This window comes from Macaca thibetana, chromosome 16 (genome assembly GCF_024542745.1).
Source record: "Macaca thibetana thibetana isolate TM-01 chromosome 16, ASM2454274v1, whole genome shotgun sequence".
NCBI lineage: Eukaryota > Metazoa > Chordata > Mammalia > Primates > Cercopithecidae > Macaca > Macaca thibetana.
Genome location: NC_065593.1, coordinates 46,168,350 through 46,191,435, shown reverse-complemented (window position 1 = coordinate 46,191,435; position 23,086 = coordinate 46,168,350). Strand labels below are relative to the sequence as shown.

Sequence of the window (23,086 nt, the reverse complement as noted above, 5' to 3'; positions counted from 1 at the left end):
GTATATTCCAAGATTTGTGGGGAGAAAAGGTACCAAGCTTGGAGTCAGGAGGCCTGATTTTTCTTCCTTTCACCAAGCTTCTCTAGTTCTGTTTCATTATCCCTATGACAACGACTAGCAACAGTGACTGGCATTTAGTAGGCCCTTCATAAATATATGTTGAATAAAGTCTAAAAGAGGTAGCTTTTCAATCCAAGTTGAGTCCTTTCTTGGTCCTGTTGCAGGCAAGGGCAATGGTATCCTGCCCTGGGTGCACAAAGATGCAGGGAGGATCAATCGCAGAGCCTTTCCCAGAGAAGGGGCCCAAAGCGAGTCAACCTCTCTACTGAGCTTCCCACGAGGATGCTGGATCCCCAATCCCAACCATGGACACGACTGACGGTCTCCGCCGTTAACGGGAATGATATGGCCCTTCCTCCCCCACTCCCCCTTCTCTTCTCCCCTTTCAACACTTGAATTGGGCTCTCCCGCTCCTTCCGCACAGCGCAGGACCCACACTAGCCCAAAACCTTCGCGGCCTGCTAGTTACCACCCCTCCCGTCCTGGAGGACCGTAGGTGGACGCTCTTGCAGAGCGCCTCTCGCTGGTTGGGGCGAGGGTGGGCGGAGCCAGCACCGTCTGGGCTGTGGAAGCGGAGGGTGGGGACACTCTGGCCCGGTTCTCGGTGGTGCGGGAGCTGGCGCTAGCAGCGGCCGCTCTGGTCGGCGGACGTGCTGCCGAGTAGTCCCGGAAGCGAAGCAGCGATGGCGGAGAGTCCGACTGAGGAGGCGGCGACGGCGGGCGCCGGGGCGGCTGGCCCCGGGGCGAGCGGCGTTGCTGGTGTTGTTGGCGTTAGCGGCAGCGGCGGCGGGTTCGGGCCGCCTTTCCTGCCGGATGTGTGGGCGGCGGCAGCGGCAGCGGGCGGGGCCGGGAGCCCGGGGAGCGGCCTGGCTCCGCTGCCCGGGCTCCCGCCCTCGGCCGCTGCCCACGGGGCCGCGCTGCTTAGCCACTGGGACCCCACGCTCAGCTCCGACTGGGACGGCGAGCGCACCGCGCCGCAGTGTCTACTCCGGATCAAGCGGTGAGCCGGGGTTTTTCCTCCCCCAGCCCCGAGCTCCGGGGCTCGACCTTCCCCGCCCCCCACCCTCTCCCACTACAACTCACCCCCCACCCGCTGCGCTGCCCTCGCGGCGGCCCACCTCCACGGCCCAAATCTTGCCAGCTCCGGGCGTCGGGATCCAAGTCCCTTCTCCCCCCACCCCCAGCCCCACAAGCACCAACCCTCGCCTCGTGTGCCCAGATCCGACCCCGCCCCTCGACAACCTCCCGTGAGCCCTCCGTCTTCATTCCGGCCACCTTCCCCCAACCCTCCCACCTCCGGGTGGAAACCCGACCCTTTCGCGCTTCAGTAACACCCCCTCCCGCCTTCGGCGCCGCCCCTATTTCCCCTTCCCCACCCCAACCTTGCTAGATGCTGCCCGCAGGCCCCACCCATCGGTCCCCTGTCTTCTCTGGAGCCCCGTTCCTAACACAGACGAACTTATCTTCCTTTGCCCTGCCTCTGACTCGAGCCAGCCTTTGTTTTTATCCTCCGTTTTCCTCAGATTCCCTCCACACAGTCCTTTCCCCAGGTCTAGATCGCCTACCTCACCCGAATCTTTCCTTGAACCCCTTTTCCACTGTCCCAAAGCTTTCCACTCTTACGCCTCTTCCAGAAACACAGGCTACCTCCCCCCACTTCCCCAGTGCCACTCTGGATTGTAATATCCCACTCAGGAGCTTCTTTCTTGTATTTTCCCTCCCCCCACTCCCCACCCTTCCTGGATCATCTGTTTTACTTTTATGAAGCAAATATACTCAATTCAAATATAGGAACAAAGGCCTAAGTCCTTTCTGTGCTTATTTCTTGGGTGACTGATTTTAGATCCTATCATTTAGTGGATAATGTTTTCCAAAAGCACGTAGAATAGTACCTATCGCATAAGAAAAGGGCAGTACTCTTTAGCTGCTGTTAATCCTGAAACATTTGACTTCTCCCCATGCCCCCATCACAAGCATCTTCATTTAGGTGTTATTCCCCATGTTCCACGTCCTTTCACATGTCACTGTGTCTACTTTTCAAGGTTGTAATAAAAATTAATACAATGTGTGTAAAGTACCTGGCACAGTGCCTGACACAGGAGGTGAACTCTGGAGGGGTTGCCACCTCTTACTGAAACTCAGCACTCAACTCTTTTCCTCCTTCAGCTATTTCAGTCATCCAATTAGCTGACATACCTTTGAGTTTGGCCAATACTTCTTTTCTCTGCTCTGTCGGCTATTTGCCCTTTTTATGTCCCTACCCACCCTAGCAAGTCCCTAGACTTTTCCCCACCTGGAAGTTTTTCTTTAGCCCCTTACTCTCAACTGATCCATTCCAGTTGGTGAGATATGACTCAGAAATCTTCTCATCTCCTATAGAAGTCCACATGTCATCTTCCAGATGGGAGATTCTCAGCACTTTCTGAGGGTGCCTCCCCAGCCTGAAGAGATCTCTACCCTTAGTCCCCTGAGCAAGAAGACCACCATGATAGTCTTACTCCCTGCTGGCTGGCTTGCTTCATACAATCCCTTTACCAACAAGGGTCCACTGTATAGTTTATAGAATTAGTTTTTTAGTGGAGTTGATGATGCCTTTCCAGTTACTAAAAAATCTTCATTTAGCATTCAGCTGTAGTACCTGAGAATCATGGAGGTGGGGAGTGAATGAATTGCCATGTGGGAGGAAGTGAGAGTAAGTGGAAAGTGGCTCTTCCAGGCTGACATTTGATGCCATTGGGATCTCTGATTTTTTTTTTCCCCTCTCCCTCCCCTCCCCCTGAGGAAACAATGTCCTTTTGATAATAATTTGCTCTCTGCCTGCCTGAGAAGTACTCAGCTAGGATTTCTCAGCCAACAAGACAGTACAAACACTTGCGGTACCAAGCACCACTTTCTCAAACCCTGGCCTCATTGAGGTGATAACAACTGTCCCGCTCAAGGGATTCCCCCTTTCCCCACCTTCCTCACTCCTTCCCCCACCTCCTCTTGGTGTTATACAGGGATATCATGTCCATTTATAAGGAGCCTCCTCCAGGAATGTTCGTTGTACCTGATACCGTTGACATGACTAAGGTATGTAACTTGATGGGAGTTTGGGGGTTTTTGGGAAATCGGGGGCCATAAGGTTGGAAAAGACTAAAAGAGATTATTCAGCTCACCTCTCTGATTACACAGATGAAGAAATCAAGACCCCAGGAGAGTAAATGGCTTGTCCAAGGTCACATAGTGAGGTGGAGCAGCGCTTTGAAGAGGTGTCTGTTATTAGTGTACCCCATAGGTACTGATTGGCTTGGAAAATCCCAGTTCATGTCTGTTGTCGCAGCTTGACTATAGGGCTCTCTTTCACTCTCAAAAGTGCTCCTGTTTGGATAATAAATTATATAGTCACCTTATCCATTGTACTACCCAGCTCTTCCCCCATCCCATTACTCTTGACGTTAACTATGGTACTATAAATCAGATGTAGGGAAGGTTGAGATAGGGCAAGCTTGACTGAAGTGTTTGTGGTTAAAGGACTTTTTTCAGGATCCTGTCCTTACTGGTTGCGTTTAAATATGCCTTCCACCCCAAAGACTATACCTCTCTTGTCCTCCACACAGAGAGAAAGCTTAGTACATAATGTCACATTTCTCTGGCATAGATACCTAGGCTTCTCTGTCACTGAGTGCTCTACCCACAGAAGTGCAGTTGCACTTAAACTGATGTTGAAAGAAACCAGATTTCCTAAACCTAATGCCGTTTAACTAAAACACATAGTTTTCTTATGGTAAATTTCTTACAGTAAAAATTCAGATTTTGTATTGTTGGTATATCTTTTTTTGTTGTTTTAGATAGATTTCCCTTCATACTTATTTTTTTCTTTTTATGTGGTTGGAAATGTTTTTCTTGGGACATCTTGTCCTCTGTCAAGTACCTGGGATCCCAGAGTTGATGCCATGTTGAGACCGGTTGAGTTTACTATTCCAAATGACTGAGAACCAGAATATGACCTAGGGTCTTGCCAGGAGGGCAAGGTGGGAACTATAGACTTTGGATTGCCACATCCTTTTCCTTTTGCTATTCAAATTCTTAGCAGACCTAAATGCTTAGGAGCCTTTGTAGAAGAAGAAATATAACTGAATCAGTTCAGGTTTTCCTCCCTTCAGGGAGGGAAATCCTGTTCTAGAATTATGGTTTGAGGGGGAAGAGAATTGTGTCATTTTCAGGGCAGCTGATTTTTTTTTTTTTTTTAACCAACAGTATTGGGGAAGGTTCTGGGGATGGTCTAATGGCTCTGAGTGGACCCTGAGTCTTGTGCTGCCTGAGCCACATCCTCCACAATAGGTTTGATCCTCTGCAGAGGAAGCAAGCAGATATCCTAGGCATCTATCACACCCCCTAACTCTACTCTGTTAGTGGCATAGGGCTGTGGCCTCCAATCCCTTTTCTCGTTTCCTTTCATCATACTTTCCCTTCGTGCCACATAAATGTAGGTTGGGGTTGCATCATATGCATGTTTGGCCTGAGCAAATCCAAACATATATTCAGTCAAAATCTGTGTTGATTTCTTAAAATTAAAAATGCTAGGATTATATTTTATAGATAAGCATATTATATTTTTGCACAGTGGTGTTTTATCCATTATATGTAACACTGATCAGGGAGGTCTGCACACACACACAAAAAACATGCTTTAAGAGAGTTTTAAGGAATACTTGAGTGATTTTGACTAGGTTCAGTTTTTGCCTGGGGCTCTAACTTTAGAAGTAACCCCTGAGTAAGATGTCATTCCACTGTAATGAGATTTCTTAAAATTCCAAACCTATACATATTAGTATGAGTGAATACAGGATGTTCCTTCTGCATGGTGAGGATGTAGAACATGTGTACCAGATTATGGGCTCTGCTTCTGGTGTGGGTAGTAGGTGGAGGGTAGCCAGAAGGGGTTGGGGTGGGTCGTCACCTCACAATTTTGAGATGGGGTTTTATTTTGCAGATTCATGCATTGATCACAGGCCCATTTGACACTCCTTATGAAGGGGGTTTCTTCCTGTTCGTGTTTCGGTGTCCGCCCGACTATCCCATCCACCCACCTCGGGTCAAACTGATGACAACGGGCAATAACACAGTGAGGTTTAACCCCAACTTCTACCGCAATGGGAAAGTCTGCTTGAGTATTCTAGGGTAAGAGGAGACTTTTAAGTAGCCAAGTCGGTTGTTAGCAGATAATTACTCTAGGTCAGCCTTTATCAACCGGAGTCCCTCGTCTGAACTACAGAATACAGAAAATGATTGAGTGACTCTTCTCAAATCTCCTCAGGATGGTATGTGACTAGTATCATTCTAGATGCAGAGGGGAGAAGTTAATTTATTACAGTGGAAACCTTTGAGAAGTGGTTCTCTTAAGAGAGTGGCCCCGAGCATCTGGGAACTTGTAGCCGAGCACTTTCTGGGACCCTACATTAGACCTGCAAAAGAAATTCTGGGGTTGGGGCCAAAAATCTGGTTTTTTTGGTGGTTGTTTTTTGTTTGTTTGTTTGTTTTGAGACGGAGTCTTGCTCTGTCACCAGACTGGGGTGCAAGTGGTGCGATCTCGGCTCACTGCAACCTCCGCCTCCCAGATTCAAGCGATTCTCCTGCCTCGGTCTCCCGAGTAGCTGGGGCTGCAGGTGTGTGCCACCACACCCAGCTAATTTTTTGTATTTTTAGTAGAGACGGGGTTTCACCATGTTGGCCAGGATGGTCTCGATGTCTTGACCTCATCATCCACTCACTTCGGCCTCCCAAAGTGCTGGGGTTACAGGCGTGAGCCACCACGCCCGGCCCAGTAATCTGTTTTTTACAAGCTCTCCAGATGATTGTGGTGCATACTCCAGTTTCAGAACCACTCTCCTGGGGTGTTAAGGCCTTATTTTCTCTCCTGAACAGGTTGAGAAAGGCTGCAGGTCTGTGCCATTCAAGATTTGGGGTATCTTAATTTGAGTCTCACAATAAGTTGCTTTGAAGACAGTGGCGGCGGCGGTGGTGGTGGTGGTGGTGGTGGTGGTGATCATTCGATTTCGGTTTTTTTTTGTTTCTTTGGTTTTTTTTGTTTTTTTTTTGTTTTCGGTAGAGGCAGGTGTCTCACTATGTTGCCCAGGCTGGTCTTGAATTCTTGTCCTCAAGCAGTCCTCCTGTTGTGGCTCCCAAAGCACTGGGGTTACAGGCATGAGCCTCCATGCTTGACCTGATTATAGTATTTTAACAATGACAAATGTCTGAGATTAGAAATCTTTTTTTTTTTTTTGAGACGGAGTCTTGCTGTGTCCCCCAGGCTGGAGTACACTGGCACAATCTTGGCTCACTGCAAGCTCCGCCTCCCGGGTTCCTGCCATTCTCCTGCCTCAGCCTCCCCAGTAGCTGGGACTACAGGTGCCTGCCACCGTGCCCGGCTAATTTTTTGTATTTTTAGTAGAGATGGGGTTTCACTGTGTTAGCCAGGATGGTCTCGATCTCCTGACCTTGTGATCCACCTACCTCGGCCTCCCAGTGGAAATCATATTATATATGAAATGAGTTTCTAGTGCATCTTCTTTCTGGATGCTTCTGAGGTTTTGCTTCATAGAGTTCCCATTTTAGTTGCCTTTGGGGTCTGAAAACTCAGTGTGGACATGTCTTCTAGCATATTTTGGATTGGTCTTTTTATAGTGGTCTGAACTTCTCTGGGGCAGAGAACACGTGCAGGTTGAAGTTGAGAAAGTACCCCCAAACTGATGATTCTGTTTTCCTGCTATCCAACATGTTTCCAGGTTTGTGTGAGGGAAGGGCAGCGTTTGAAATAAACTTAGAGACATGATTCATTTTTCTAGAACTTGCTCAGACCCAGGGATATGTTCTGCTGTGATTTTGGCAGTGAAGAAGTCCTTTAAAGGAGGCTGTCCTTAAAGAAGTACTTCATCTTGTTAGGGTACTTAATTAATTGTCTTTGCTGGTAGGCTAAAACCCATGATGGTAAAGAAATTTAGTCATTGCTTCTATATGAAGTTTGTTCATGAAAGCATGTCTCAGAGTAGGCTCTCCCTCATTGGGTCAATATAAAACTTTTGAGATACCAACGACAGGACAGTGGGGTAAAAGTAGTAGAAGTGTGTTAGGTAGACAAGGAAAAGCTGTCCTGAAATTGAAAATTTGCCGTAAAAAATCACAGAGTAGAAAATTCAGCCGGGTGTGGTGGCTCACACCTGTAATCCCAGCACTTTGGGAGGCCGAGGCGCGTGGATCACCTGAGGTCAGGAGTTTGAGACCAGCCTGGCCTGGCGAAACCCTGTCTCTACTAAAAATACAAAAATTAGCCAGGCATGGTGGCGCGTGCCTCTAGTCCCAGCTACTCGGGAGGCTGAGGCATGAGAATTGCTTGAATCTGGGAGGCAGAGGTTGCAGTGAGCCAAGATCACGCCACTGCACTCCAGCCTGGGTGACAGAGGGAGACTTTGTCTCAAAAAAAGAAAGAAAAGAAAATTCTTAGGTGTTCCTAGTTGACTGTATTAGCTTTATCAGCCTTGTTTTTTTTTTCCCCTCTCTACCTAGAAAACAATGTTGGGCTGACTCACTGACTAAATAAATTTAATGAGAGTTGACACTGTTGTAAAGCTTCAGAGAGGGGTAGGTCTAGAGTTTCTGGGGAAGCAAAGCTGAAAAGAGAGAAGACTTAAGAGCAGCCCCCAGTGAAGCTACCATTAGGCATTACTCGGGCTTTCCTCAGGTACCGCAGGGAAAGGGAAGTGGGCAATCAACTTGAACAAGCCAGTCCTGGCTTAGGTTGTGTTTGGCTTCCAGCTCCAGTGCCATCTCTTCAATTAATTGAGCTAAAAATAAATGTCATTAACATCCAAGCTGCCCACTCCCCCAATACTTGGTTGGGTTTATGAAAGAGAGGAGCAATTTTGGTATTCGATGTTTTCCATATATTATTTTCACACCTTCCACTGTCTGGAAGCACTCTCTTCCTGTCCTTAGGTAGAGTTATGTAGTCTTAAGAGAATTTGACAGTCCTTGGGGGTTTGATACAAAACTGGATCCCCAATAGCCCCACCACATGGCCTCTAACCAGATGACTTCAGTCACCTGTTTGCCTCTATGTTCAACTTCTCTCTCCCCTCACTAACTCCATCACCACCCATAAACGAGCTCTTTGAGATCCACAGAGATTAACATTTAGACAACTTTTGGAGCTGATTGCTTACCTAATTTCTTTTGTTTTGATTGTCATAACTGTTTCTAGTACAAAGAAAATCCCTTCAAAGTTACATAGCTTGCTTTTACCTATTCTTTTGCCCCCCTTGATATGAGGATTAGGCAATTGACTGATTTCTGCTGAAATCAGAACATGAGCATGAGACAGAGGCTGGGAAATTCCAGAGTATTAATAGTGAAAGAGAAACTTATGGTGAGTCACTTATGGTGGTATTGCCGGGCCCCAGGGTACTTGTTCCCTGTTCTTTCTCTGCCTCACCCTCCCTTCCTTCTGATGTGTTTACAGTACATGGACTGGACCTGCCTGGAGCCCAGCCCAGAGCATCTCCTCCGTGCTCATCTCTATCCAGTCCCTGATGACTGAGAACCCCTATCACAATGAGCCTGGCTTTGAACAGGTAAGGCCAGGTGAGCCTGGCTCTGGGGAGTAGACTAGTGTTTTTGGTTGGTTGGTTGGTTATGTTTTTTTTGTTTTGTTTTTTGTTTGTTTGTTTTTTCTGAGACAGAGTCTTGCTCTGTCACCTAGGCTGGAGTGCAGTGGTGCAATCTCGGCTCACTGCAAGCTCCACCTCCTGGGTTCAAGCCATTCTGTCTCAGCCTCCCAAATAGCTGGGAGTACAGGCGTGCACCACCACGCCTGGCTAGTTTTTGTATTTTTAGTAGAGACGGGGTTTTACCATATTGGCCAGGCTGGCCTCAAACTCCTACCCTGGTGATCTGCCTGCCTCGGCCTTCCAAAGTGCTGGGATTATAGATGTGAGCCACCATGCCCGGCCAGAATAGTGTTTTAAGAGATCTGCTTGGGAGGTTTTTTTGTTTTGTTTTGGACCTAGCACAACCCCATGTACTACAGTTGTTGCTATAGGAAAAAAAAAGGGAATTGACATGTGTTTTTTAGTAATGAAATTTTTTGCCGGCTATGGTGGCTCACGCCTGTAATCCCAGCACTTTGGGAGGCTGAGGCAGGCAGATGAATCACCTGAGGTCAGCAGTTTGAGACCAGCCTGGCCAACCTGGTAAAACCTCATCTCTACTAAAAATTAACTGGTCAGAAGTTTGAGACCAGCCTGGCCAACATGGTGAAAACCTGTTTCTACTAAAAATACAATAAATTAGCTGGGCGTGGTCACTTGAACCCTGGAGGCAGAGGTTGCAGTGAGCTGAGATCACGCCATTGCACTCTAGCCTGGGCGACAAGCAAAACTCCGTCCTCCCTGCCCCCCCAAAAATAATAATAATGAAATTTTTTATTTGTGAGAGTTACAATAAATATGTGACTTGGATTCCTTTACAACATGGAAGTCAATGGACTCAATTGGAAATTAATTCTGAGCCTGCTTTGGGGGTTGTGGCATCTAGTGGGTTCTATGTGCCTGTATCCTCAGCATCCCCTGAAGTTGCTCTATAGGGACTACTGTTCAGCCAGCTGTTCTTCTGGAGTTATGAAGGACTGTTGCCTGCAGAGCCAAAGGTGTCATTAGGAGTCCTGGGAAAGACTTTTTGAGTTAACAGTGCCAATGAGAAGGTGGAGAAAACTCACATTTTTCCAAGAGCATGCTCTGTGCTGGACACTCCTGAGTTTTTTTTATGTAATTTCTTGTTTAACCTTCATACTATGTGAGGTTAAATATTGTTATTCCCATTTTCAAGTGAAATAATGTTGCCTCAGAGAGGTTAATTAACTTTCACAAGGACACAGTTCAAGATAGGACCCCAGACTTACATTGGAGCCCAAGTTCTCCCTCTATTCTGATGTGCCTTCCTGAATTATGAGCACGGGAAAAAGTTCCAGTGATAGTCCCAAAAGAAAATGATTCCAGATAGGTGATTAGAACAGCTTAATTGATTGATGTATTTATTTTTTGAGACAGAGTTTTATTCTTGTTACCCAGGCTGGAGTGTAATGGTGCATTCTCGGCTCATAGCAACCTCTGCCTCCCAGGTTCAAGTGATTCTTCTGCCTCAGCCGCCCGAGTAGCTGAGATTACAGGCACGCACCACCATGCCTGACTAATTTTTTGTATTTGTAGTAGAGAAGGGTTTTCACCATGTTGGCCAGGCTGGTCTCGAATTCCTGACCTCAGGTGATCCACTTGCCTTGGCCTCCGAAAGTGCTGGGATTACAGGTGTGAGCAACCATGCCTGGCCAGCTTAATTTATTTTTAAACTACTACAGATGACACCAACTTTGATTATTTCTCTATAGACCTGAACAAAGGATAACAAAATACCTTTCTTTTTTTTTTTTTTTTTTTTTTTTTTTTTTTGAGACGGAGTCTCGCTGTCACCCAGGCTGGAGTGCAGTGGCGGGATCTCAGCTCACTGCAAGCTCCGCCTCCCGGGTTCACGCCATTCTCCTGCCTCAGCCTCCCGAGTAGCTGGGACTACAGGCGCCTGCCACCTCGCCCGGCTAAGTTTTTGTATTTTTAGTAGAGACGGGGTTTCACTGTGTTAGCCAGGATGGTCTCGATCTCCTGACCTCGTGATCCGCCCGTCTCGGCCTCCCAAAGTGCTGGGATTACAGGCTTGAGCCACCGCGCCCGGCCACAAAATACCTTTCAAAAATGAAAAAAAAAAAATTTTTTTTGAGACGGAGTCACTCCGTCGTTCAGGCTGGAGTGCAGTGGCTTGATCTTGGCTCCACCTCCCAGGATCAAGCAGTTCTGCCACAGCCTCCCGAGGAGCTAGGACTACAGGCACACACCACCACGCCTGGCTAATTTTTGTATTTTTAGTAGAAATGGCGTTTCACCATGTTGGCCGGGCTGGTCTCGAACTCCTGACCTTAGGTGATCAGCCTGCCTCAGCGTCACAAAGTGGTGGGATCACAGGCGTGAACCACCGAGTCTGGCTTCAAAAGTTAACTAAAATTATTCCCTAATCCATCCTTTCTCCAAACAGTCATTTCAGGAGGAGATTCTAATTGAAATAGACCTCATTAGTAGGAGCTGAATGGTAGGTCTTTTTTTTTTTTTTTTTTTTTTTTTTGAGACGGAGTCTCGCTCTGCCGCCCAGGCTGGAGTGCAGTGACCGGATCTCAGCTCACTGCAAGCTCCGCCTCCCGGGTTCACGCCATTCTCCTGCCTCAGCCTCCCGAGTAGTTGGGACTACAGGCGCCCGCCACTGCGCCCGGCTAGTTTTTTGTATTTTTTAGTAGAGACGGGGTTTCACCGTGTTAGCCAGGATGGTCTCGATCTCCTGACCTCGTGATCCGCCCGTCTCGGCCTCCCAAAGTGCTGGGATTACAGGCTTGAGCCACCGCGCCCAGCCTGATTTGTAGGTCTTATCTTTTTTTTTTTTTTTTTTGAGGCAGACTCTCATTCTGTCACCCAGGCTGGAGTGCAGTGGTGTGATCTCAGCTCAGTGCAACCTCTGCCTCCCAGGTTCAAGCGATTGTAGTGCCTCAGCCTTCCTAAAGTAGCTGGGATTACAGGCACACACCACAACGCCTGGCTGATTTTTGTATTTGTAGTAGAGATGGGGTTTCGCCATGTTGGCCCGGCTTGTCTTGAACTCCTGGCCTCAAGCAGTCTGCCCACGTCAGTCTCCCAAAGTGCTGGGATTACAGGTGTCAGCCACCATGCCCAGCCTTGTGTTTTTTATTTTTTACTTCTACAATGACTTGCAGTTGTTTTTATTTTATTTTTTATTTAATTTATTTATTTACAGGCACGCACCACCACGCCCAGCTAATTTTTATATTTTTAGTAGAGACGGGGTTTCACTATTTTGGCCAGGCTGGTCTCCAATTCCTGACCTCGTGATCCACCTGCCTCAGCTTCCCAAAGTGCTGGGATTACAGGTGTGAGCTACCGCGCCTGGCCCATCAGCTGCTTTTATCAGAGGCCACGGCTCTAATTGACTGGGATTGGTGGTAAGAGAAGAGCACAGGAAAAAGTAAAGAGGAGGCTGTACTCCCCTTCCATTCACACCATAGTGAGATCCTGTTTATATTGGCTTTCTAGACCAAAGTTGAAGTTTATCTTTTGAAAGTTTTAAGTTCTGCTTCTGCTAGATTTATTTCTAATTTTACTATTTCTTTGAGACAAAGTCTTGCTCTGTCACCCAGGCTGGAGTACAGTGGCACAGTCATAGCTCACTGAAGCCTCGAACTCCTGGGCTCTAGCCATCCTCTCGCCTCAGCCTCCTGAGTAGCTGGGACGACAGGTGCACATCACCAATGCCCAGCTAATTTTTGTATTTTTTATAGAGACGGGATCTCACCATGTTGCCGATGCTGATCCTGAACTTCTGAACTCAAGCAATCCGCCTGCATCGGCTTCCCAAAGTGTCGGAAGTACAGGCATGAGCCGTCGGGCCCAGCCCTACTTCTGATTTATAATAATTGGTTCAATGATGGTGGGACCCTAGAGACATATAACAGGTAAAGGGGTTAATCAGGAAGCATCCTTTACTTGTTGGTGCCTAAAGGTTTTCCACGCTGAGACTCTTCACTTCATTTATACCTTTTTGTCCCACCATCATTCTTTCTTTCTTTTTTTTTTCTCCCCCTAAAAAGACAAGTGTTTCCCAGCCTGGGCAACCTAGTGAGACCTTGTCTCTACTGAAAAAATTAAAAAAAAAAAATAGCTGGGCATTATGACATGCACCTTGAGTCCCAGCTACTTGGGAAGCTGAGGAGAGGAACATCGCTTGAGCCCAGGAATTCAAGGCAGCAGTAACCTCTGATCATGCCTACCACTTTCCAGCCTGGACGACAAAGCAAGAGCCCGCCTCTTAAAAATTTGTAAAATAAAAGACAAATAAGCTGGGTGCGGTGGCTCATACCTGTAACCCCAGCACTTTGGGAGGCTGAGGCGGGTGGATTACCTGAGGTCAGGCGTTCAGGACCAGCCTGGCCAACATGGTGAAACCCCGTCTCTACTAAAAAATACAAAAATTAGCCGGGCATGGTAGCGGGCACCTACAATCCCACCTACTTGGAAGGCTGAGACAGGAAAATTGCTGGAACCCAGGAGGCGGAGGTTGCAGTGAGCTGAGATCGTGCCATTGCACTCCAACCTGGGCGACAAGCAAAACTCAAAAAACAAATAAATAATAAAAAATACAAACTTGGGACCCGCTGTGGTGACTAATGTCTTTAGTCCCAGCTACTCAGGAGGCCAAAGTGGGAGGATTGCTAGAGCCCAGGAGTTCGAGGATCCCTAGAGCCCAGGAGGTCAAGGCTGCAGTTAGCTATGATTGTGCCACTGCATTCCAGCCTGGGCAACAGCAAAGACCCTGTCTCCAAAAAGAAAAACTGAAAAAACAGGATCTTACTTTGTTGTCTAGGCTGAACCCAAACTCCTGGGCTCAAGTGATCCTCACACCTCAGCTTCCTGAGTAGCTGGGACTACTGGTGCATGCCACAAGGCTTAGCAACCCTACCATCATTCTTATGTTTGGTTATTTCCCTCGTAATCTTTACTTGATAGGCCTTTCACTTGACATTCAGGAAAATGATGTGGATCTAGTTTGCTGGTTATAGGCCAAATGACCTGCAACCTGATGGTATATTTGGAGGGTGGTGGGGTGAATGGTGTCAAAAATAAAGGTGTGGTTGCTCTTCATGGATCTGCCATACAGTGGGAAAGGTATTTTTTAGTTTGTATGACTGGCTTACATACCCCATACTAATCTTGAAGTCTCTTCCCATTGCCTTTCTTTTTGCTTAAATTTTGGGATACTCTGGCATCTGTTACATTACAGGAGAGACATCCAGGAGACAGCAAAAACTATAATGAATGTATCCGGCACGAGACCATCAGAGTTGCAGTCTGTGACATGATGGAAGGAAAGTGTCCCTGTCCTGAACCCCTACGGTATGTGTCAAGAGGGCTTGCTTGGTATTATTCCTTTGGGGCACTTGGGTAGTTGACACCTTTGAGGAACTTTGGGGCAGAGACAGTGTTGGGCACCAGAGGGAGATAGAGAAGAAGGAAAGATGTGGTTCCTGCTTTTAAAGAACAAGCTGCTGAGGGTTACCCAAGAGAAAGTTCAGAGAGCTACTGTGTTGGAGAACGCCAAGCCTTTGGGAGAGGCAGTCCACACCCTCAGGGAGTTTCCAGTTTGATGAAGGCTTGGATGTACTTTTTTCCAGCCAAATGTGTAGAGCACTTCATAATAAACTCATTTCTTAGTGCTGAAGTTTATTTTTATTATTATTTATTTATTTATTTATTTATTTTGAGATGGAATCCCGCTATGTCGCCCAGGCTGGAGTGCAGTGGCCAGATCTCAGCTCACTGCAAGCTCCGCCTCCCGAGTTTACGCCATTCTCCTGCCTCAGCCTCCCGAGTAGCTGGGACTACAGGTGCCCGCCACCTCGCCTGGCTAGTTTTTTGTGTTTTTTAGTAGAGATGGGGTTTCACCGTGTTAGCCAGGATGGTCTCGATCTTCTGCCCTCGTGATCCGCCCGTCTCGGCCTCCCAAAGTGCTGGGATTACAGGCTTCAGCCACTGCGCCCGGCCTGAAGTTTAAGTGCCAAAACTGGATGAGCAATGTCAGGGTTAGATAAATAAATTTCTAGGAGAATTTTGAGTAAGGTTTGCGATTAGGGATGGCCTATGAAAAACAATTGAGGTGAAGCAAGTCATGAGTTGAAGTTGAGATTCAAATGGTGAGTACTGGCCTGGTGGTGGCTCACGCCTGTAATCCTAGTGCTTGGGAGGCTGAGGCGGGAGGATCACTTGAGCCCAGGAGTTCGAGACCATCCTAGGCAACATAGGGAGACCCCATCTCTACAAAAATTTTTAAATTAGCCAGGTGTAATGGCATGCTCCTGCAGTCACAGCCACTCAGGAGGCTGAGGTGGGAGGATTGCTTGAGCCTAGGAGGTTGAGACTGCAGTGAGCTGTGATCACACCACTGCACTCCAGCCTGGGTAACAGCAAGACCCTGCCTCAAAAAGAAAACAAATGATGAGTATTTACAGTCACTCTCATAATTCCCAACGTGTCGGGGAAGTCAACCACGGGCAATTAGATGTTCCTTTTTCCATTTTACATTTAAAGATCCTTGTAGAGGCGGGGCACAGTGACTCATGCCTGTAATCCCAGCACTTTGGCAGGCCAAGGAGGGCAGATCACGAGGTCAGGAGTTCAACACCAGCCTGACCAACATGCTGAAACCCCATCTTTGCTAAAAATACAAAAATTACCTGGGTATGTTGGCACGCACCTGTAATCCCAGCTACTCAGGAGGCTGAGGCGTGAGAATCACTTGAACCCGGGAGGCGGAGGTTGCGGTGAGCCAAGATTGTGCCACTGCACTCCAGCCTGGGCAAAAGAGCGAGACTCAGTCTCAAAAAACTTAAAAAATAAAAAATAAAATAAAAAGATCTTTGTAGAAAACAGATTTGGACTTGGGAATGGTAGGTGTTTAATTTGACATTAAGGTTAGGTAAGGAGGCTAGGCATGGTGGTTCACACCTGTAATCCCAGCACTTTGGGAGGCAACGCAGGCAGATCACTTGAGGTCAGGAGTTCCTGACCAGCCTGACCAACATGGTGAAACCCCATCTCTACTAAAAACAAAAATTAGCCAGGCGTGATGGCACATGTCTGTAATCCCTGCTACTCAGGAGGCTGAGGCAGGAGAATTGCATGAACGCGAGAGGCAGAGGTCATAGGGAGCTGAGATTGCGCCACTGCACTCCAGCCTGGGTGACAGAGCAAGACTCCATCCGGGAAAAAAAAAAAACAAAACGGTTAGGTGAGGAAGGGGTGATCTGTACCCCTAGGTTTCTGACTTAACTTTTCTGCTTGTTTTCCAGAGGGGTGATGGAAAAGTCCTTTCTGGAGTATTATGACTTCTATGAGGTGGCCTGCAAAGATCGCCTGCACCTTCAAGGCCAAACTATGCAGGTAATACAACCCCTGCTGCTAATTGTAGAAGCCCTACAGCTGGCCATTGTTCATTTGCCTCTACTGGCAAAGTGTGCTTTTGCTTCCAATAAGAACTCAGAATTTGGGCTTGTTTTAAGGAAGGAGGCTATCGTTGACCAAATTGTAGATAAGACAGTCAGGTGCGGTGGCTCATGCCTGTACTCTCAGCACTTTGGGAGGCAAAGGTGGGCAGATCTCTCGAGGCCAGTAGTACAAGACCAGCCTGGCCAACATGGTGAAACCCCATCTCTACTAAAAAGACAAAAATTACCCAGTCTTGATGGCTCATGCCTGTAATCCCAGCTACTTGGGAAGCTGAGGGATGAGAAATGCTTAAACCTGGGAGGCAGAGGTTGCAGTAAACTGAGATTGCACTACTGCACTCCAACCTGAGCAGCAGGACAAGATTTCTGTCTGCAAAAACAACAACAACAAAAACACATTATTGATAGACTAATGTAAACTTTACCACCTGGTTGGTAAGAGGATGAGAATTCTCCTGTCCTGGAGAATCAGTTCTGTGTATTTGGATCATCTTACTGGTGGTCTTGCTTAGAAATGGGAGACTTGTGGAGCCCAGCACAGTGGCTCACACCTGTAATCCCAGTACTTTGGTAGGCCGAGGCAGACAGATCACTTGAGGTCAAGAGTTTGAGACCAGCCTGGCCAACATGGTGAAATCCTGCCTCTACTAAAAATAGAATAAGCCAGATGTGGTGGTTCGTGCCTGTAATCCCAGCTACTTGGGAGGCTAAGGCACAAGAATTGTTTGAAACCAGGAGGCGGAGGTTGCAGTGAGCCGAGATCACGTTGTTGCACTCCAGCCTTGGCAATAGAGCCAGACTTCACCTCAAAAAAAAAAAAAAAATGGGTAACTTGGATAATTGACTTAAGATTTCTTAAGGCTCTCTCCAGCTCTCGTACTATGTCTATTCACCCACCCAACACCAACAGCAGTAGGAGGAGATGACTTATTCTCTCCAGTGCTACTTATAAATGGTAGTTTTCCCTTCCTTCAAGGACTTTCCACCCACCTGTCTCATTTAAGCACAAAGTGCAGGGCTGGCTTAGGACTAAGTTGTCTCCTAAAGCCTTTTTGAGAGTATATCAATGACATATGTCCTAGTTTGTTCCCCATCAGGAGTTCTAATTGCTGGTATCCAACAGCATTAGCGATACCAGTGTGTAAAGGAAAAACAACTGGTGATGAGGGATGGGAAGGGGGACAGCATCTGGGCAGAAGGAGAATTAGAGGAGTTGGAGCCACGGATGAAAGAAGATTTGTAGAATTGACAGCTTCATAGATAAATGTGGAGCTCAGTCATGAGGGAGTTAACTTTCATGAATGAGAAGTACAGGCTGTAGTCCCAGTGACTGTGACTAGCACCCACTGCCATCCCACTCAGGATGAGGGTAATGTGTGGGTAGAAGTGTGGAAGGAGTTCTTGTGAGAGAAGCAAACAATGTGAGAGGGAAAGTTGTGTACCTTTTGGGGGCTGTTGCACTACTTTGCTGCCTAAGTCCCTATATAGTATTTTAAACTTTTTTATACCATCCACTCAAGTAGTTGTTTTTGAGACTTTGGGGACAATTAAACCTTTCTGTAAAATGTTTAGGGATCTTTGATCTAGAATGAGAAGGACTAAGATCAAGGCTAGGTGGCCCTGGAGCAATGCCCAGAAACCTGGACAGGAATGGAGTGACAAGTCCCTGGGGAGGAGTACAGGTGCTTATCTGAAAGTCAGAACTCTTGAGTTCTAGACCTGCCTGTGACCTTAGAAAAGCAAATTGCCATTTTTGAGTACAGAGAATAAAGGGCAACTTTTACTTTGTGTGGTTTTTATGAGGTTAATTAAAAACATAGGTATACTTTATAATTCTGGTCTTGAATTTCTCTTCCCTATCTATCTCACCCTTACTGTCCCTTCTTCCGGATATTGGTTTGCTTTTGAGGAATACCAATACATATTCACTCTAGCCCAAGCTACACCTATTTGGGGCAGTAAGGGTGTCTTTTTTTTTTTTTTTTTTTTTTTTTTTTTTTTTTTTGAGACAGTTTCAGTCTTGTTGCCCAGGCTGGAGTGTAATGGTGCGATCTTGATCTCAGCTCACTGCAACTTCCGCCTCCCAGGTTCCAGTGATTCTCCTGCCTCAGCCTCCCGAGTAGCTGGAATTACAGGCGTGCGTCACCATGCCCGGCTAATTTTGTATTTTTAGTAGAGACGGGGTTTCACCTTGTTGTTCAGACTGGTCTCAAACTCCCAACCTCAGGGGAGCCGCCCTCCTCGGCCTCCCAAAGTGCTGGCATTACAGGCATGAGCCACGGTGCCTGGCCTAGGTGTCGTATTTTTAAGCAAAGGTTATTTTGCCTGCTGTTCGGGACTACCTATGCTGTTAGGCCTTCCTGCTCCCATGGCTCAGAAGTTGAGCTTGCATTTCACATGAACCCGAAGCTGCTTTCTCTAGGATCAGCCACCCAGACTTGAATCTTCCATCCCCTTGTCTCCTTTCCCCCATAGGACCCTTTTGGAGAGAAGCGGGGCCACTTTGACTACCAGTCCCTCTTGATGCGCCTGGGACTGATTCGTCAGAAAGTGCTGGAGAGGCTCCATAATGAGAATGCAGAAATGGACTCTGATAGCAGCTCATCTGGGACAGAGACAGACCTTCACGGGAGCCTGAGGGTTTAGACCCTGCTCCCATCTCCCCTTTCCCCCCAACTCAAGAGTCCCAGCAGAATTCCTTCCCCCCACCCCAGGGATGGAGAGGCACTGTGTATCTCCCTCCAGACTCGAAGTCATCCTGCAAGATGGCGAGAACCAAGCAAGCTCGGATCCCAGGGTGTGGGAGTGGGGGGCCTGTTCCCGGTCTGACCTCCTTGGCACTGGAGCATCTGGGGCGACGTTCATCTGTTCATCCCATATCAGGGGCCAAGGTACCTTTACAGGAGCACCTAGAGCGAGGGCCTCTGGCAAAAACAAAACAACCAACACACCTCTCCACAGGGCCAGCTCCTTAGGGATAAGTAGAAGACGGAAATTGCAGTTCCAAGAGGGATTGTGCCCAAATGATTTATGGGGATACCTGGAAGGGAGCTTGGGGTGGGGGCTGTCTGTGACACTTAAGCAGTCTGGGTGGTTGTCTATTTGTCTGTCTTCAGTCTTGAAGCAGGGCTTCCCAATGCCCTTTTCCTCCCTGCCTGCCTTCCCCCATTATTTCCCACAGGCCAGCATAATTTTGTTTTTCCTAATTTATAGTCACTGTTCTAGACAGACCAAAGAGAAGGAACAGTGGTGGAGTCTAGGCTGCTGATCAGTAAGCTTTACCTAGCACCTGAGCACCTTTCTCCCCTCCCCCCTTTCCTCACCCTTTTCTAGATGTAAGACAGAAGGTAAATGTGACTGGGACTTAACCAAGGTCTTGGTAAAGCCTGCATAGGCACCGTAAGAAGCTGAAAATACTGTTTGTTCCCACAATCACTGATTTGAAAAGTTCCCGGCACAGGCAGCTGCTGTGTATATGGGATTAGAGCCACTACATAGAATAGTCTTACAGATTTTCATAAATACTAGTCACAATGAGGGTATTTCTTTTGAGGGTGGAATAAGTGGGAGACTGATGCTAGTCATTGTATTTTGTTGGGCTGTCCTTGTGTATTTTCACCCCAGCCTGTAGTCCTCCTCACTTCAACCCCAGGGATTTGTGGGGAGCAAGGGTAGCCAATGGCAGAGGGGATTGGGGCTGGGGCTCTGGAGGCTCCTCCCCTTCTTTCTCCTTCCGCCTCCCCTGTGCCCCCAGCTGCTCTTGTCACTGACTCTGATGGGTGTTTGCCTGGCTGTGTTGCTTCTCTGTATTTAGCTGCAGTGATCCTTTAGCTGGTTGGCTCAGAAAAAAATGTGCTTTAGGTGCCCTGTAATCCTGGGCATCAAGGGAATCCATCCTTCCCCTTTTTGATATGTTCTCCCCATACTTCCAGATTTATTGTTATGGCTCCCAGTGGGTATTGGCAATTCTTGTGATGCAGGGCCTCAGTCAGTGTCCAGCCATGCATAAGGGAGAGGATAGTGTGTACCTGCCCTGCCCGCTGCTATGAAAGTCTCTGGCTTGTGGATCATGGGACTCCCCTTGGAGGATCTGTGCAAAGCGGGGCTGGGCAAAAAGGAGAATGTCCTACTTGGGAGGGCAGGAAGCAAAGGAACTGGACAGGGATTGGTGGGCTTGGGGAACGGAAGTTTATCTTGGATACCCATGAAGAGGCTGGGTCTCTTAACATGAAGATTGAAAAGGGACCCTGCTTCCAATTTCCCTCTTCCATTCCTCGAGCTACTCCAGGGCTTAGAAAAATACCCTTGGTCTGTGGGTCCAGTGTTGTCTGTCATCCATTTAAGTGTTCCCACTTTCAAGTGACAATCCTCTCCTTGGCCCTGCCATAGGGCAGAGCATGTCTGGCATAGCAGCCTGACTTGTATGCCCTAATCTTGAGTTGAGGAAATATATGCACAGGAGTCAACGAGATGTCTTTATATCTGACTGTACATAAATGAAGTTTTCTTTTTTTTTTTTTTTTTTTTTTTTTTTTCCTTTTTGGTGCAATAAAGTTTGTTTTGGCAGAAGGAGGAAGTGCCTGTGGGCATGGGAGGGCTTGTGTAAAGGAGTGGGATCATCTTGTTAACTACACCTCACCTAGGCCTGGAACTGTTAGGGAGAAGGAAAGTGCTGTGAATTGTCTGGAAGCCAAAGACTTGCATAACATGGTGGAAGGGCGGGGCCGGGTGGGGAGAGCAGGACAAGTTTTCTCATTGGAAGTGGGGTTCATTTTTTAAGGCTCTGGCAGTCAGTGACATCTTAGTTTCAGCGGCTTCCAAAGACCTATTCCAGAACTTGGAGTGAGCATGTCCTACAAGGACAGGCAGAGGTAGAGATGGGCCCAGGCTATATCCTGCTAAAGGAAGGGTCTCAGTATGGAAAAACCATTGAGTTTTCAGATTTCCAGTACAGTAGTACTTTTTAAGGATCTTAGCCTTTAGACTAACGACTTTGGGAGCCTTAAACAACTCTGGCCTCTTCCCTCATCACTTCTACGTGCTGTAGGAGATTCTTGCTTTCTGATGCAGAAGCTTTTACTCTTGGCTGACCATGTGTGCAGAAAAATGTCTACACACAGTATGTGCTGCCATTCTGTACTGTGCAGTGATACATGAAGGCATGGGCTCGGGTTAATACGCCTAGGCTCCAGCTTTGGCTCCGCTGAAGCTGGCGGCCCCTGGCAAATTACTTTGATTCAATCACCTGTGACGCTGAAGGCTGCCTACTTGGTGAAATTTAAGTGAGCTGTATGTAAAATGGGACAGGGTAGGTGTTCAGTAAATGACTCCCTTTCCCACTACTGAGGCTAGAGGGACCTGGCAATCTAGTACAGGAGGGTGAGAAAGCTAGTAGGGAATTTGAGAAAATAGAACATTCCCTAACTATTGTTTGATTCCCGTCAGAGTCCATTGTTTTCTTTCCTCCAGTTGAGCCACGATTGGACATTGACTTCTATTTCCTTCACACTCACAGCTAACTTTGTCATAACCTAGAGCCTCTACAGAGGAAGCCAGAAGAGGCTGAAAGAGTGAATAGTATTTACTGGTCCATTAGGACCAGCTAGTTTGAGATAAGGAACATTTTATTAAAAATTTTTGAATTAGCATAGGCTGTAATCTATGTCTCACAGCTACAAAGACTAGACAGGCCAGGAAACAACCTGCATTCCAGGCCCAGCTCTTCCATGATCTTGCAGATGACCTGCACAAATCATTTTATATGTGCTTGCCGTTTTCTGTGTTAATCAGATTATCCTTACTGAATGAGCGAGGTCTTCTCCAATAAAGATGCAATGTGAAGGCACTTTTCAAAAATAAAAGAATGAGGGAAGAAAGAAAAACTTGGAATTTTTTCTATTTTTTTTTTTTTTTTTTATAAACAAAACTACCCAGGTTTATTTGCCCTCCTCCTCCTTCCTGCCTGCTGCTGTGTGCCGTTCCACACGCAGTCAGGGGAGGGCTTCTCTGGCCTCTTCAGCTGTAATCTCCTGGGAGTAGAGGTCAGTGAAGAGAGCTGGCAGCCAGTAGTGGGCCTCCCCTGGGGCCTGTAAGTCCAGCCACGCCAACCCTTCCTTCAGCAGGTGTTCCTGGAGGGAAAAGGGAAGAAGAGCGGTTTGAGAACAGGGAGGTTCCGTAGACAAAGGGTAGGTAAGCAACCCCCAAACCTATTTTGGCTTCAGTGAGGTTTTCAAACTAAATCTACTAAGTGCCTTCAAACATTTACACAACCAACTAAATGAGCTGTTTGGCCTTGGCCTTTGCCTGAATGTGAAAAATGCTACGAAGTCATTTAACTTGTGCTGCTGAGGAAGAGGGGTAAAGCCTAGCATAGTGGGATATAGTGGAAAGAACACATGGCTACAGAAATATTTGCTGTATGGCCTTCAGCAAATCACTGCCTCCATTTTCCCAGAAACAACACAGAGATCACTGTGTTTTTTGTTTTTTGTTTTTGAGGCGGAGTCTCGCTCTGTCACCCAGGCTGGAGTGCAATGGCCGGATCTCAGCTGACTGCAAGCTCCGCCTGCCGGGTTTACGCCATTCTCCTGCCTCAGCCTCCGGAGTAGCTGGGACTACAGGCGCCTGCCACCTCGCCCGGCTAGTTTTTTTTTTGTATTTTTTAGTAGAGACGGGGTTTCACCGTGTTAACCAGGATGGTCTCGATCTCCTGACCTCGTGATCCGCCCGTCTCGGCCTCCCAAAGTGCTGGGATTACAGGCTTGAGCCACCGCGCCCGGCCTGAGATCACTGTTTAGCTACCTTTGAGTTAACTTATACCAGGTAGCAAACATAATTGACCATACTTATGCAAGAATAGACTCAGTTCCTAGAACTGGAAATATG

General features: G+C 47.4%; 2 protein-coding genes across 11 annotated transcripts in view; one reads left to right on the top strand and one right to left on the bottom strand.

Moving 5' to 3' along the window:
- Positions 1 to 20,770, top strand: UBE2Z (ubiquitin conjugating enzyme E2 Z). The gene is made up of 7 exons (XM_050765693.1): positions 1 to 1,060; positions 3,060 to 3,132; positions 5,036 to 5,223; positions 8,558 to 8,669; positions 13,981 to 14,093; positions 16,046 to 16,136; positions 18,677 to 20,770. The coding sequence occupies exons 1-7, from the start codon at positions 744 to 746 to the stop codon at positions 18,845 to 18,847; spliced, it is 1,065 nt and encodes a 354-aa protein (XP_050621650.1). The 5' UTR covers positions 1 to 743; the 3' UTR covers positions 18,848 to 20,770.
- SNF8 (SNF8 subunit of ESCRT-II) overlaps positions 19,398 to 23,086 on the bottom strand; it is a 576,904-nt gene continuing 573,215 nt past the window's right edge. For all 10 annotated transcript variants that reach the window (XM_050765704.1, XM_050765706.1, XM_050765707.1 and 7 more), the window contains one exon: positions 19,398 to 22,329. In XM_050765704.1, coding sequence (XP_050621661.1) covers positions 22,192 to 22,329 — 138 coding nt within the window. In that variant the 3' untranslated portion in view covers positions 19,398 to 22,191. The remainder of the gene's footprint in view (positions 22,330 to 23,086) is intronic.